The 15,718-nt window shown below is 39.7% G+C and overlaps 1 protein-coding gene across 7 annotated transcripts in view; it reads right to left on the reverse strand.

Annotated features, from left to right (window-relative positions):
- The window catches only part of LOC113685645 (uncharacterized), a 43,131-nt gene that overhangs the window by 10,585 nt on the left and 16,828 nt on the right, over positions 1-15,718 (reverse strand). For 5 of the 7 annotated variants that reach the window (XM_089205452.1, XM_089205450.1, XM_089205451.1 and 2 more), the window contains 26 exons: positions 15,135-15,420; positions 14,221-14,414; positions 13,634-13,809; positions 13,204-13,379; positions 13,006-13,086; positions 12,455-12,630; positions 11,780-11,852; positions 11,360-11,473; positions 10,559-10,815; positions 10,364-10,472; positions 9,680-9,901; positions 9,465-9,578; positions 8,901-8,981; positions 8,411-8,548; positions 7,650-7,900; positions 7,142-7,241; positions 6,877-6,972; positions 6,280-6,560; positions 5,859-5,961; positions 4,848-5,176; positions 4,135-4,273; positions 3,705-3,872; positions 2,653-2,887; positions 1,842-1,981; positions 1,027-1,260; positions 231-493 (listed from right to left, as the gene is read on the reverse strand). In XM_089205452.1, coding sequence (XP_089061578.1) covers positions 231-493; positions 1,027-1,260; positions 1,842-1,981; positions 2,653-2,887; positions 3,705-3,872; positions 4,135-4,273; positions 4,848-5,176; positions 5,859-5,961; positions 6,280-6,560; positions 6,877-6,972; positions 7,142-7,241; positions 7,650-7,900; positions 8,411-8,548; positions 8,901-8,981; positions 9,465-9,578; positions 9,680-9,901; positions 10,364-10,472; positions 10,559-10,815; positions 11,360-11,473; positions 11,780-11,852; positions 12,455-12,630; positions 13,006-13,086; positions 13,204-13,379; positions 13,634-13,809; positions 14,221-14,414; positions 15,135-15,420 — 4,536 coding nt within the window. The remainder of the gene's footprint in view (positions 1-230; positions 494-1,026; positions 1,261-1,841; positions 1,982-2,652; positions 2,888-3,704; positions 3,873-4,134; positions 4,274-4,847; positions 5,177-5,858; positions 5,962-6,279; positions 6,561-6,876; positions 6,973-7,141; positions 7,242-7,649; positions 7,901-8,410; positions 8,549-8,900; positions 8,982-9,464; positions 9,579-9,679; positions 9,902-10,363; positions 10,473-10,558; positions 10,816-11,359; positions 11,474-11,779; positions 11,853-12,454; positions 12,631-13,005; positions 13,087-13,203; positions 13,380-13,633; positions 13,810-14,220; positions 14,415-15,134; positions 15,421-15,718) is intronic. The other 2 variants (XM_089205453.1, XM_089205454.1) reach the window with 2 other exon arrangements.

Below are 15,718 nucleotides of genomic sequence, written 5' to 3' on the forward strand. Positions count from 1 at the left end.
AAAGTATGAACGACTGGTTGAGTCAAAAAAATGCTTTCTCATACTTTTCTATGCTTAAAACCTGGAAACCCTTGCCCCTTTTTCAAACCGTGGACACAAAAATCTATTCTTCTCGAGAGGAACATGTTTATATTGTCCTTTACAGGGAATGACATCTTGGGAGATAATTCTGAGGACCGGAAGGAACCAGGCCAATCTGGCTCTCATTTACCTTTTTCCTGCATAAATACCTGAAACTCAGAAAGAGAGTTCAAAGGAACTTGTCCATAAAGCCAGTTCCTGCCGGTGTTGCGATTCGAAATCCAGATTGGAATTTCACGGTAGGTTTTTGTCTTCCAATAGATTGAAAGTGTCTTCTTCCCAGGCCCACGCAGCATATAACGAAATTTTAGGCAATCACTATACCAGTCACGTGATCTATTGTATAGTGGGCTCACAAGAATAGCGGACTGGTTGAAGTTGGTGACGTTGGTATCCACTAAAAGTCGGCCACCTGCATTTGGAATACAATTGACTATTTTGCATTGCAAATGATTTTCATTCACCTATCCGGAAAAAAAATACCAAGCATTTGTTCAAGTAGCTTGATAGTCTGGGTAAGGGCAGTCCTGGAAAGGTCTTTTGTCGGTGGTGGTGACTGACGTTTGGACAACCTTAGCGGAAGCCATCATCATTGAAATCATCTGAGTCATAAACCGATACACCGTGAGAGTCAATTTACCCGCCCAGTGAGAACTCACGGTAGAGTGTTTACATCAATCTAAGGATGTTCAAGAGGCAAATGTTTTGCTGGCGTGTTTAGAAGTCCCGTAAATCGATCCTAAAATAAAAGGGGTGTGGCCGAAAAAAAACGAACGACGGCGTTTTAATTGAGAAACTATTCCATTTTGTGGCTTCACCGCTATCAAAACTTCCTCAAAAATCATTAGTTATGCGGGCAAGTGGTTACCTAAAGGACTCATTTATTATTCAGACTTGAGAACAATGAACTAGGGGCTGCTGCTAATAGCTTTACCAATAACTTGCCTCCTCTATCTCTGCAGGTTCGAAACCATTTTACCGCCACTTCTTTCTGCAACCCATTTCTGACCGTTTTCCATGCCTTCACGTCACCTTCTTCACTGCTACATCCAAATGACATGCGCAGTATTTCCTCAACGGGCATTGCATGACCCCAAAGATTGAATCCACTTAATGCACCCAAAGCAATTGACGCATTCTCACTAGAATTTCTAAACCCGATAGTCATGGTCCCTCCTCCTGCGAGGGAAAGATTGAGAAACACTATGAAATTATGTGATAACAAAGAGATTTCATTTTAATGTCTGCTTTAATTATAGGGATAACCTCGGGAGTTTCCTTTTCATCATAAACTTGTATCATTGTATCAGTTAAGACGAATGAAGTCTATGAGTGTCGAAAGAATTCCAGAATTGCGTTGGTTTGCCTCATTACAATCTGTGACCGATCCAGGAGGTTGGCACCGTCCGTACCCTCTCATATCGGTCACTCAGGATTTCCCGCACTTCAGGCAGTTTACTTGGTTTGACTTTAGTTTCTTATTGACCCCTTGTAGCATTATCCTTGGTCGAATTCGCCGTTGCACGAATGAGCTCTACATGAAATATTTTCTTCGCTCATTTATTACTTAATTATTAGATCGCAAAGCCATATGTACACCCGCGTTTATGTTTCTGCACCCTTTCTCAAAGTCGACTAACTCCGAGAAAGAAGGAGTTTAAAAATGCAAAACAAAAATCAACTAGTGACAAAGAAATAACGCTGTTGCTGACGTTATTGAGTGAGATGCAGACGATTTCTCTACCATAAGTACTGTGTACCTTCAATCTGAAAAAGTTGAAATCCAATTGAACTATATTTTCTCTCGCCATCTTTGAACACCTCCATCAGCCCTACGTGGTTATTCAACAATGCACACACGTGGTGCCACATGTCATCTGCCACGCCTGTCGATATTTTGCTATGAAAAAAATTCAAATATAATCATTCAGTTAGAGTAAGAGAATATCAACTGGTTGATATTCCCTTGGTTAAAGCCAACCATTTGGGGATAAATTGTGGTAGTTATCCGTTGTGGTATAGGAATCTATCAGTGAGTTCTCCCCGTCTCCTCTCTATCTTCTTCGCGGTAGAGGGTATGCTAGTGTGCCTAATTATGTCGAATCATTACTTTTTCTCTACCCTTTTGATACAACCCGCTTCAGGTAGCGTGTAAACGCGGTTCTTGAGATATTAGGACCTTGAGCACTCTCAGGGGTGGTGTCAAGGTAATGAGGAATAGAAAAATGAACTTGAATTTGTCTGAAGAGTTTCACAAATGGCACTGTGTCCACCTCTAGCCGCGCGCCAAGCTTCATCTCCGGTACTCTACGCAAAGGCAGCACTGAGTTACAAATAGAAACAGGATTAATTTGTTGACAGTTAATCACTTCTCAGACAGCTGGAACTCGGGAATTTCTCGTTCTTGTTTGGCTGAACACGGCAATGTAAAGATTCTTACAACGCACTTGCAGAGCTATTGTTCTGCCTATTAAACCTGAAGTTTTGTTTTGCCACGTTCGAGGTTTACCCTAACTCCTATCATCAGCCCTTTAAGGCAACAATGTATACAGGTAATATTTTGTCTCGCACCTCCTCGTGTTTTTCAGCTGTAATTTAATGGTTTCGTTACCGACGTAGCATCCCAATTGCAGCGATTCACCTTGCTCCCGGGGGACTTTATATTCGATGAAAAAACCATCGTGAGTGGTCTTTATCCAAAAGCAGAGCGTGAAACCCCTCAGGAGGGGTGAAATGCCAGAGAATGACACATAGCCGAGATCAAAATCAGGAAGCTGAATCTCGTAGTTTTCTGGATCAAAAAGTCCTGTGATATTAAAACAAGAATTTCAACACAGCAGCTATATACAGATGTAACTTTCCTATAGGATATAGTGGAATGAGAGAAAGGTATGCGGAATTTATATCCAACTTCTTTTCAATAAAGTTCCACTTAGGAGGTTAGGTTAAGCACAAGGATTACGTCAAAAGACAAATATCCTTTAGGTAACCACTTGCCTGCACTCAGACGTTAGTGCGCTGAAACAAAATTATTTCAATTAGCCAAGAAAAACAAAACTTTTTGCTGTTTTTTTTCCTGAGGATTTTCTTCAGTCTTGGATTCAGAAGCATATAAACTCGTTATATGCTTCTGAATGGATTATGTTAAAATAGCATATGCTTCCGATGGATTATGTTAAAAGAAAGTAGATTCAAAGTTCATTTTGTCGTTTGTTGTTAATACTACGGTCAAACTCACTGATACCACATGGCAGGGTAGTTTAGGCACTTGAGTTTTACACTAGGAGATTCCAGTCCACATCGTAAGGTCAATCACTCCGTTGGGTTCGTCTTTTAAAATCTCAGTGTTAAAACACCTCGCAGTGCTTTACAATAGCAGTTGTGGTTTAAAAGTCTCTTAGTTCGTGAGTTCAGTGTTCCCAAACAGCAAAGAGGAAATAGATGTGAGAAAATTTAATGAAGAGTTATGTATACATACCATGCATTAAAAATTATGAATCAAATTCTGGTCGGTATGGGAGTTGAACCCATGACCTCTGCTATATCTCCGGTGAGGTGCCCTAACAGCTGGTTGAGAGTTGTATGATTTTTATATATTCACAGCCATTAAAACTTTTACCCACCAAAACCAGTTGAGTCGTCTGAGTCAGCAACACCGCCTTGTTCGTCATTGTTGGTATCACCACCTTTGTCCTGATAGACATGGTCAAGCTCGTTGTGTTTGAGTCGCTTCCAGCCATGAATGCTTTTCCATCCACACCAATCTTGCGATATGTCACAGGAGCTGTCAGCTTAATGATTTCAGGAGAGGATCAACTCAGCTAAGGTTAACAGAGGCCTTCTCATATCACTAGTTATTACCTAGTTATTTTGTCACCAATGCAAAGACTTGTGTTTTATCAGAATCGGATGCATAAGGAAATAGAATAGAAGGCAAACGAGAGTGTTTTCCCGGTATAATAACTTTCTAAAGGAAGAATAAACACTATTGATTTACGCGCAGGACGGTGCATTATCAGACAGTGTTGATTCATGAAACGATATATACATTACCTTTACAGCCATAGAGCTCCACTCTCATGGAGATGTGGCCTTTCCAAGCTATCGGTCGAAAGCGAATTACACGTGCTATGATAGGTGGATCAACTTGATGAAAAACAACACTGTCCATATTCGTGTTTCCATCAAATACCTTCATGAGAAAATGGTAGTACAGTTAATTGAAGGACTGCTCGTATATCTTGTCTAAATTGTATTCTTCTCCTGAAGTAATTTAAATGAAAATAGAATCGAACAAAATGGAAGACAAGTCCAAACTAACAAAACGAGCCCAAACGAACAAAACTGATTCCAGCAATATCGAACCCAGCCGAGCCGAATCCGTCTATACGCAATCAAACCGAGCCAAACCGACTCGACCCGCCCCGACTAACCCGAACTGTTCCGAACTGAATCAAACTAAACCTGGCTAAAAGAAGGTAGGCTTAACCGACCCGACCCATTTCGCTCCTATCCCACCCCGGCCCAGCTCATATCGAACTGTCCCGACCCGATTCGACGCGAGGCGGCCTATCCGATCCGACACGACTCATATCGACTCGACCTAACTTGATTTGAGCTGAACCAAACACAATCAACCCAAAGAAAACTACCCTTAACCAAATGTAATTTTGTTTGTTTGTTTATGTTTGTTTGTTTGATTGTTTTTTTTTTTTTCATGAAAGAGACAATTGAATTTTGATTGCGATGTGTAAAGTCCAGCTCACCTTCTCTTCAGTATCTTCTGGTTCCTTGTAATACTGGAAGCTTACTCCATCCTCGCTATACTGCAGCTTGTATTTTTTTACCCACTGAGGATGACCATTCCTTCCTTGTGTTGCTACTCCCGTTACCTTCGTGTACTGACTTCCCAGATCGACCTGGAGCCATTGGTTACCGTCGTTTACTCTGGCTGACCAAGAACCTTGTTTAACGCCTGATCGTTTAAAATGTAATCTCCCCTGGGGAGGGGTATGATGGGTATCCCATTGCGAAGATGCAGAAATTTGTAAGTCGGAGATAGCTCCATTCTCCATGCCAAGAGGCTTTTGACAATCTGATGGTTTTTAGGGATTAAAAAGGAATTTGACCATCAGTGAAATAGAACGAATAGGAAAGGATCCACTGTAGATAATACTCTGCACTTCCTTAGCAGTGTTTGCCATGGTTGGAAGAAATTATGGAGGTAAAAAGAAGAAAGAAAACACAAATTACAAGCTCCTCTTTATCAAGTAACACATGGGGGGCGGGGGGTGGGGTATAGGGGTACAGTCAGTTGTAACGATAAGAAGGAGCAACAAGATAAAACAGACCCTCTAAAACATAAAGCCCCAAAAGGTCTACAAATGCACCATCTCAGTTTCTCCGACCATTCTAATGTAGCTTTGGTCCCAAAAATATTGTGGCTCTCCTCCTTTAGCCATCTAACCCCAAAATCTAGATCTCCATTCCCCTGCATGAATGACGTATATTTCATGAAATGCAAATCATACGTAGGGATGGCGGCTTATTTCGGTCTCTTGGAATCACAAATCATTGGCTTTTCGTAAAATGACATTCATTCTATTGGCATATTTCGCCCAGAATACCCACGAGTTCACCTCAGTGTTACTTTAATTGGTTATTCGTGGGAGTAAGAGGTAAACGGGCACAGCGAATGTCGGTAATGTAAAAACTAAGTGACACGAACTTCAGTTTTACTTTGAAGAATTGACATCTAGAGTAATCCTTATCTTTACCAGAACTCCAAGGAATTAGTTTGCAAGGTTCTTTGGTGAAAGAAACATCATCGATGGCTAAAAATGGTCCAGGAGAGAATCTTTTGATACCAATAAAGAGAATCTGTTGTCGATAAAAAAAGAAAGCAATTACGATAAGATTTAGGTATATACAACACTGAAAAGATGTGTCTTGAGGGGAAAAGAAATCATAATTTGGTTAAAACCCACTCTAGTTCCAGCAACACTGTCTTAGAAAGCACGTGGAAATCATAAAATCGTGATCACTTTGGAGTTTTCAGAGAGAATTGCAAATCTCTAGTTTCTTTTGCAGCCATTGCTTGGTCTATTGACCCACTCCCTCAAGTTATGCCTGTTAATGGTGGGGTAACTAACGCGTTTCGAGACGAGAACAGAGGCTGCGAAGGAGACTAGTAACTACCTGAATTTGAGTTGAGTTGATTGGTATCGGTAGCTGTACATATTGCCATGCGTTGGTCGCCTCTTCCGCATGAAAAAGCAGTTGAGTTTTGTTCGTCTTTGCGTTGCTTAAGAACACAGTTAGTGGCGTCCTGCTCCAGAGTTGAACTTGAACGTGAGCTATGTCAGCGATGAGATACCAGAAGCGAAGGCATTTCCATTCGTAGGCATTTGTGTTGATGATAGGAGATGAGAGAAAAGAGAACAGTTCTGATACTCTGGCCGGAAGAGAAGCGTATCCTACTGACAATAAAATTCGACGTCGTGTTAAATGAGTGTAATTCTCTTGACACTGAACTTTTACCACTGACCAATTTTGAGACTCCAAAGAATATTCCAAATTTTTGAAAGTCGTCTTTAAATATGCTAAAAAATATGCCATGGAGGGCGCCATTTTGAAACTTGCCGAGGGTATAATGTCGTTTCCTAAGAACACTTTTAAGAATTCTGCATTTTTTTCCCGAAGTTATTGGAAAAGGTTAGGCAAACTCACCTCTCAGAGATGGCGAAAGTATCGCCAGATACTTCGTCAGCGCTAACTCACGATCTTACAGCTTACCTCGCTTTCCCATTCCCGCTACATGAGTATTCAGAACCCATCCATCATGAACGTGCCAATCGCACATACTCCCTTCGAAATAGCAGTCTGGACTCGCTGTCGATGGTTTAAGAAGAGGAATAGGTTTTAGATGCTATTTGTGTTTCTTTTTTCCTTAAAATAACACTACTGGACGGGAATATCACATATAAAAATGTAGTTAACTTGTCTTGAGGCCTTTATTACTAATTTGATCGTCTGCAAACACCTCGTTAGATGTACTTACTTTGTTTTAAAATTTTCTCACATGCTCCGTCCAACACCGAGAAATCATCTACTGCAATATCACCTTTACTTCCAGTGCCAACTGTTCCTTCTAGTACAATCTGACAATTACAATACTGATACTAAACAAAGATTGACCTTTTCAACGCTTCAAAAAGCCGATGACGAAAGTAAAATAAGTTTTGCTGAGTAAATTAAGTTTCTTGCCTTGTTGGAAAAAATGTGATTAAGTGGATATCTGGTTATTATCCTCTGCCTAAATTTTTTAAGATACAGTGTACACTTCTGAATACCCTTATGAAAGAGATCCTTCTAATTAGGAACCCATGAAAACATGTTCATACAAAGAACGAGACTTTCGGTTGGCCACCAGTCAGCAGCTACTGAATCAGATCGCATCATAGATCATGCATTTCAATCGTCCTCTATTATAAGAGAATTGTGCTGATAGAAATCATATAGATTAAAGGCTTTTCGTTGCAAAATTTTTTGAGAAATTGAACACTTACTTTAGACCAATGGGTGCTTTTCAGACTCGTTTGACCAAATCTCCAGCGGTTTCCTTGATCTCCCGACACCATCCAATCAAGCGTTTCTGATTGGTTAGTTTTGAGGTAGATACTCAGATTACCAATGTCCGGCCCGTGCATGTGAAACCAGAACTTAACGCAAACTGTTTCATTAGGTTCCATCCAGTCGCTCAGTAATCTTGCCTCGTCTCCAAAGTTTCTTCGAGAAGCTTCGATATAGATATAAGAACCTGTAAAAATACATTACACGATTATTTTGGGTGCCTGTTTCGTCATTCAAATTTTGAATGCAATTATATGAATCAATTCATTATCAGTTTAACAGCGTATAAAATAAGCAGTGTTTTGGCTGAGTTTTAGAACGCTTTTCTTTTGAGTTTCGTGAAACCAAAACCAAGACCAAAGTGATAAGAGTGGCCAATCAGAGCGATGGAATATGTCCCTTAGAAGACCAAACATGTTGCCTTAAAAATGAAATCGTGTGTGTCCTCAGCTTCGAAAGCACTGATTAATAGGGGTGGCACGAGTTTTCTGGACCAATCACACAGCGAAATGAAGCAGGACCGATGCAATCTCTGGTTTCTTTAGAAACTCTTTCAAATATTGTTATATCCTGTCATTTTTATAACCTAATTTTTTCTTTTTCGATAAAAGTTATTTCATTTGTATTCGTTAGTTCTCCTTGTTGCTTTATTGAAGCTTTCCTGGCTGCAGGGATTTCTGTTCAAGGACTGTCTTACCATCCTCGCTGAACGATGTGTGATCATAACTCGGCCCAGTTCTTTCCGTTAGCGTCTGGCCAGAGCCCACGGTCCATTGAAAAGTAGCATTCTTGTCAGGCTTTAATCCACAGCGGCCTGTTTGAAAGTTGCAGATACCTGACAGGACCAGCGGACAACGCAAAAGCACGATTAAAAAAATAAAAACAACAACAACAACAACAAAAACACAAAAGCAATTTGATAGCAAAATCTGGAACAAACACCAAAGATTTCTATTTTTCTATATGTGAGGTAAATCAATGCTCGACTGATGTAAAATTGTTATTACTGTTCCCATTTCGAAGAAAAATTTTACCCTTTTCTACAACATTTGTTGCAAGCGATTTCAAAGCATTCTAGGTTATTTTTCTTCCAGTGCGTGAATAAGGAAAAGAATCCTTCTGGCTAAAATAGCTTGTTATGCGTAAAAACTTGTTACAACTAATTCAAAACTTTTTTCTTGTCCTACCTCTGAAAGATCTGCATCTCTTTTGGGCTGTGGTATTTTTGGAGGTACAAGCTAAATCGTTAAGAGTGCACCTGCCAGAACCTAGAAAACAAACAGATGAGACAACAAGCAAAATTTGTAGCTGCTGATAGACAAGACACCGTGAAAAGAGCAGAAATTTTATCTAAATGAATCGCCAAATGACAAGAGGCAAACATAAAACAATGAGATTATCAGACAATCATAAAAAGTTTGATATGCAAACTTTTGCAAATTACACCTTTAAGAGTATTGCGGTAGGTGACTGACCTCCTCTTTTGACCTCTCTGAAATTACTCTCAGACTATTTTTGATTTGGGGAAATCCCCGGGAGATCTTGATAAAAAAATCCTGCACAACATGCGCAGAACCTTTACGACGACTTTTGGTTCTCATATTAGCATTAGCAAAAGCTTTGAAAAATTACTCTGAAACAAGGCCGGAAAGTTCAGTCTCCTAGCCAGATCCTCTTTTGTTGTTAATGACTCGGTTATCTAATTCTGACTAGACTTTTTGATGCTCACTCCACTCCCGTTTCTTACTTACCGCACACAGATGGTGTGTTAGTTCCGTCCTTGCAGAAGGGTGTTTGACTACAAGTATCTGACCAAGAAATGCACGATCCATCAAGGCATTGGTGGCTAGAAGGACATGGATTACCTGTCAAATGAATAATGCACATTTCTGAGGGATGGAAATGGACCATCCGTATAGTATCTTAATATCATGATAATTTGACTAAATACACAAAGTCCACTCACGACAGTTTTTTTCGTCGTCACCTTCGGCACAGTCCTCGTTACCGTCACACACAGCCGTTGCTAGCAGACATCCTCCTCCTTGACAAGTGAACTTACTGGATGGACACTCACAATTCTCTTCATCTGAATGATCTTTACAGGCAAAATCGCCATCACACAACAAATTCTTCTTGACGCATTCGCCATTCTTGCAGGTGAACTGGTCATCGCTACACTTGAAACCTAATCGTGTAAAGGCCAGAAGATTTAGGATGAAACAAATCGCACAAATGGAAATGATGGGCAAACGAAAAATCTGTTAATGTGAACTAGAAGCATGAAAAAAAAGTCAACTTTACAGTTTCAACATTCACCGCGAGCCATTTTAATGTTCAACCTTCGGCCATGAGTCATTTTGTAACGTCTAATGTTATGCAGTTTCTGTTAATACTTTAAAAAAGATAGCGATTTTGCTCCTAGCGAGACAAAAAAAAGGAACTCAGAATTGTCAATTTAGAACAAGCTGTTAGTTTCTATTTTAAATCTCTTCGCACCCTGAACACCCCCTCCCACATTTTCCATTTATTCCATTTGCCACTGAAACCATGGGCAACAAATCAGAGATAAATAACAGAAGGAACTTAAACATTCATGTTAAACCTTTGTTCTTGAGATATCCTTTCGTAGAAATGAATATAGAATCACCTGGCTGTGCAAAGAAGGGTCGTAGCGAACAATTCTCAGTAGTTATGACTATGTCATCAATTGCAACGTTGATCTTGTTTTCAAGAACGCCTTCTCCTTCAAATATAACCTAAAAGTGTAACACCAAGAAGAACTATCAAGCTTTAATTAAATAAGTGACGTGAGGGCATTACTTCTTCATTTCTCTGTTCTTACTTGAATTCCCTTGGCTCCTGGCCAAGCAACCTGAGCCGGTAACCATTTTTCACCGTGGTTTCCGGTCATGTGCCACATTAACACCACATTCCGTTTATTTGGATCCCGCAGGTAAACCTTAAGGGTCGGCTTTGACTTAGCAGGCAGAAGATATTTAAACCGCAAACACAAGCCCACGGATCGGTGAAACGGCTTCCATGGTAATATCGGACTCTCCATCCGTGCTTTGTAAGAAGAATCGACATAGGCAAAGCTACCTGTAAGGAAAGATTAGGGGAATCTTATTTACTTGCGATTAACTATTGCGTTTCAACTGAGCCAAAATCGGAAGTATCCGATGTAAAGTGCCTTGCTAAGGAAAGAACATCGTGAGAGCGTTAAAGAAACAAAATTGATTTTCAGACGTACAACCGCTGTACAGCCTGAGCCTATTCTGGTTTCAGTGCCCTTAATGTATCGTTACTCCTCCTGAAAGGGATGTTATTCTTTTCGAGTTATTCCCCTTCCCTCTCCTTCCACCCCTGCATTTTCCCTGACGAGTTCCCCAGACAGTTTGCAAGTGATTAGCATCTAGCATGGCCTCTAATTTTGAATCAGCGGGCTCATACTCAGAGGGCAAGGAAGACAGACTAACAAAGCATATAGCACTTAAAAATATATTTTTACCTTCTATTTTCTTCAGATTTGCGAATTTTTTGGCGCAAACTTGAATTACCCTCCTCCCTCCCCCTCCTTCCTACGCTCCTTTCAAGCCACGCGACCTCTGCAGCTCTGAGATTTCCCTATCTGCTTAAAACTAACCTGGATAGCTAATAAAGGTATTATCACCGGACAATTTCCACTTTCTGGACATGTCCTCAGGGTATGCCCATCCGCAATATCCAGACTGGAAATAGCAATCTTCTACCACCACGGCTGATAAGTAAATTGATAAATATGTTTAAAAATTAGAACCGACAGAAAATTGCTATTTAAAATCAAATACGAAAAAGATCGAGCAAGGCGAGAGAAGAGTTAAGCGTGAAGTAGAACTCATTTTAGCACCGTGACATTAAAACATGGCCAATGTAAAGCAGCATCTGGAAGTTTCAAAATTGAACAAAACATGAAAGATTCCAAAGTATTGTTGCTTTCAACGATGAAAACGTAGTACATTTAAATCAGATGGCCCATTTATTGCTATAAAATGTCTTCAACTGGTTGAAAAAGAACGGAATTCACCTTGAAGATGGAGATGGCCTAACACTCTCAGGTTGACAATATTCTCCTGATTACTTGGAAACGAAGAAGCAACCTGTTTGATATGCAGACATGTTAAGAGCCTGTTGGAAACTTTCTCCATGGGAACACCCTTTCTTTAGTCATCTTTTTAAGACAGGTTTAAAAAAATAGCACACCTTAGATATTTTTGGCAACTCTCTTTACTTTACGATTACTAAATTGTGACGCTCACATTTTAACGAACTGCCATAACGTATCCTTGTAAATGAGGTTCAAGTTGAGTTAAGTCTATGAAAACAGGCTATCTGCCTTTAATGTTATACATCTGACCTAATTTTCGGATAATTTTGGGTAGGGAATCGCGAAAAGCCACAGAGGACAGTCAAAACAGAGAAAACATGAAAAAGTTTCATTTGGTTACTATGCCGCAAAATAATCAAGTAAGTCTTGATACGTACTGAAGTGAGATCTTTTGCTATATAATACGTCATTAATTGACAATGCGTGTTTGGTCAAGATGACTGCATGTAATTCTCGTCCTTCTTTTTAATTTTTATGTACCTCTACTTCGTGTCACTCCAAAAAAAACGTAAAGCAAAGAATTCGGCCAATATTCAGCCATCTTGACCTCACGCTTGGTCAATAACGCTTGGTCAATAACGCACATGCACTGACCTCCACTGTGAAATTCCCTGGCTGTTTGATAGTGTCAAATACAGCCGTGAAGGATGTGTTCACACAAGACAGGCTCACTGCTGGATTCACTGTTATATTTTGTCCAAGCGTTGAGATATCCAGTTGTAACGGGCAGTTTGGGCAATACAAACCATCGCAACAGAACTGGAAAAATCCTATTTGGAATAAAAATCAGAAGGATTGTGTGCCACGTCTGACGTCTATTAGAGCAACCTAATTTTTTAGCTTTTTCTCCCGAGCTGGATGAAGGGGTAACTCTTTTTCATTAAAGGTTTACTATTTTTTACATTCAAAGCTTCTGTAGAAAATAGTAAAGTTACTTTTCTAATCATAAAACTCCTATATTACAAATATTTCGTAATAGAAATGATTATAATTATAATGTCAGCTGATTTTTCCAACGATGATAAGACAGTCATTCATGTTAAAAAAGAAAATTTGAGGATAAGAGGTCGGTTAATTTTTAATACTCTGGTAACTTAAAGGTACATGTAGCATCATAATTAACATGCAAGACCTGTGTAACTCACCCGAAATGCGCAATTCCGAACCAACAAAGCCTGATATAGATGTTTCGTGATTGTCGAGTGTTAATTCTAGCCTGCGTGTCCCTATCACAATTAAAAAAACAGTAAAGAATTTAATGATAGCTCCACAACGATTCTGAATGACTCTTGCCTCCCGGCCATGACAGCTGATATATCTTACGACATAAGCGAAAGTCATGCCTGGTTTAGTCCAAAATAGTCTTCTTCCTGGAATAGGTCTTTCATATTCACCATTTGGTCTACGCATGCCCAAAGATACGTGGTCAAGGCCTGCTATTTCACTCATAAAGACCTCCATTTGGTAAATGCGGCATTTTTCCAAATAGACTGGTTGCGATGTTTGCTGGTCTTTATACCTGAAAAAAAAAGACAGCAAAAACAACAAAAAAGCGTGATATAAAAAGAAGAACAGCCAGAAACCTTGTGGTATATTCCTAAAAAGCTTGTGGCGGTTTCTTTGTGTGAATGTGAACAACAGTAATGCTCCTTTTCTTTGAGTGTTTTAAAAATCTGTCGAAATGGTTTCCCCGAATGTCTTTGAATGTACCAGGATGCACGTTCAAGTTTTAAGCGACCTCAACCGTATCAATTATTCTTTTACTTGTCTTACTTGTCCCATTGATGGTGGTCAGTCCATCTTTCAACGGTAATGATGGGTTGCTTTGAAACAGTCCTTTCTGACTTCTTGTCAAAACTTTCAATGCCTTCCTCAGTAACATCGTGCATCCATAGTTCACATAAATCATCGCATGACACGTAAAATGTGTAATTGCCACTTTCAGGAGCCTGTAAAAGGATAAATTCAATTTCTAAATTGTAAAAGGAAAGACACAGAATAACCCAAGGTTACACAAAATTGCATCTTCGAGTACTTTTTTCTGATGAGCTATTTTGCTGTCTCGCTGTTCTGCCACTCATTCTAAGTCACGCGATTTTCTACGAGTTCCAGTACGCAGATTGAATTTATGGAGAAGCGAGTGCACTTTTTCCACCTCTATATTCGTTGAGGTAATATATTCGAAATTCCCACCTTAGATTTTTCTGTTGTGCAATTTTTGTTCGTTGACTTTCCACGAAATACTAAGGGTGAAGCAGTCATTTCAACCGTTACTACATTGAAAGACCGCTATTGACTCTCTAAACGATTTCCCAGAGTTGGTTGATGACTTGTATTCACAATTATAGTGAAAAACTCACCTGTAAGTAACCAGTCAAACGTTGAATGTACTTTTCTGCCACGTTAACCGGTGCATCGAAATCTCGCAAGATTATTTGGCTTTGAGGTTTAATTCGGAAAGCAGGATTTTCGCGCATAGTTGGTGCCTTTTTAGTGTCGTAGTTAACATTATACCATGCATCACGCCAGACTCCGTGGATTTCCCCTGTAAACTCTACAAAATAACGATAGATGGGAGCCAAATGAACGAAGATAAACACACCCTAGCTATGAAAAAAAAATGACATTTGAAATGCAAGATGCCTACGAAAAGATACAAGTTCTGAACGACAAAGTGTCATTAAGTTACCCTTAAAGCTGTAAAATTGTTATTTTGTCAGTATATAGGCAAGTGTGTGTGTTCTCTGGATAACTGAGCGGAAATTTACTATGTAAACAGTAACCCAGCAGAAACTTTTCAATTTTAATCCATTATCTTTTGACCAAACGATGTGGCAAGTATTAAACAATAATAATAATAATAATAACTTTATTTAAGTGTCAGTGTATTTTAGCACTGCTGTGCTAATTGGGGACACTGTAAATAAGGAAACAAATATCGTAAATAAACAGAAACTCGTTAAAAACCCCAACTGGTAGGAGGAAAACCAGTTGGCTATTTACAAAGCGTGCAGGAGTTGAATTCGGGGCCACCGAAGACAAATCCATCCAGTGGCAGGGAGGAGAACTTGAACCCGGGACCTCCGGCTTACAAGTGCAGCGCCCTAACCACTAGGCCACGCTCGCCTCCTATAGACACAAACCTGCGTGAGAAACCTCTCTCCTGCAGTTCCTTTGAAAGAGGAAGCTTCGAAGTAACGTGGATACCACAGTTGTGTATAAACTTTAATTTAACTCTATTTTTTGGTAATTTACTGCAACAGGCGAAACTTACCAATTGTGCGAATCACAACCTGGCAAAGAACTAGCGTGACATTGTTACCAATCAATTTCAATGTCACGTAACGTCCCCGCGCCGGAGGAGAACAGCGTACTTTATAATCCCACGATTTCCCATAGGATACGGACTTGGTACAAGATGGTAAACTGGTTTCATCTGTAGATACGTTAATGTTAAGTATTCCTTTATCTCGTGGACAGCAGTCAATGTTTTCGGTGATCTCAACAGATTCAACGTGAAGGGGCTTTACAAGGGTCACCTGCCACCAAGGGTTGGACTCCTGCAAGAAATACAGGCAAGAAAAAATATGAGAAATAATGAGAGGAACACAGACAACGAGAAACTGGTAAAATACCCAAACAAACAAACAAATAACTGCAACAGACAGACGATTGTCTGAGTCAACATCAATCAAAGGTTCATTATATATATATATATATATATATATATATATATATATATAGCTCTTTGGCATATAGCTATATATAGATATAGCTCTTTGGCATACAAAGCTTTGCTTTCATGTCCAAATTGAGCACTCTACTAGGATGAGTCATTGCTGCTTGCATTATGCATGC

Source organism: Pocillopora damicornis, chromosome 4, assembly GCF_964200805.1.
Source record: "Pocillopora damicornis chromosome 4, jaPocDami1.2, whole genome shotgun sequence".
Classification (NCBI taxonomy): Eukaryota; Metazoa; Cnidaria; class Anthozoa; order Scleractinia; family Pocilloporidae; genus Pocillopora; species Pocillopora damicornis.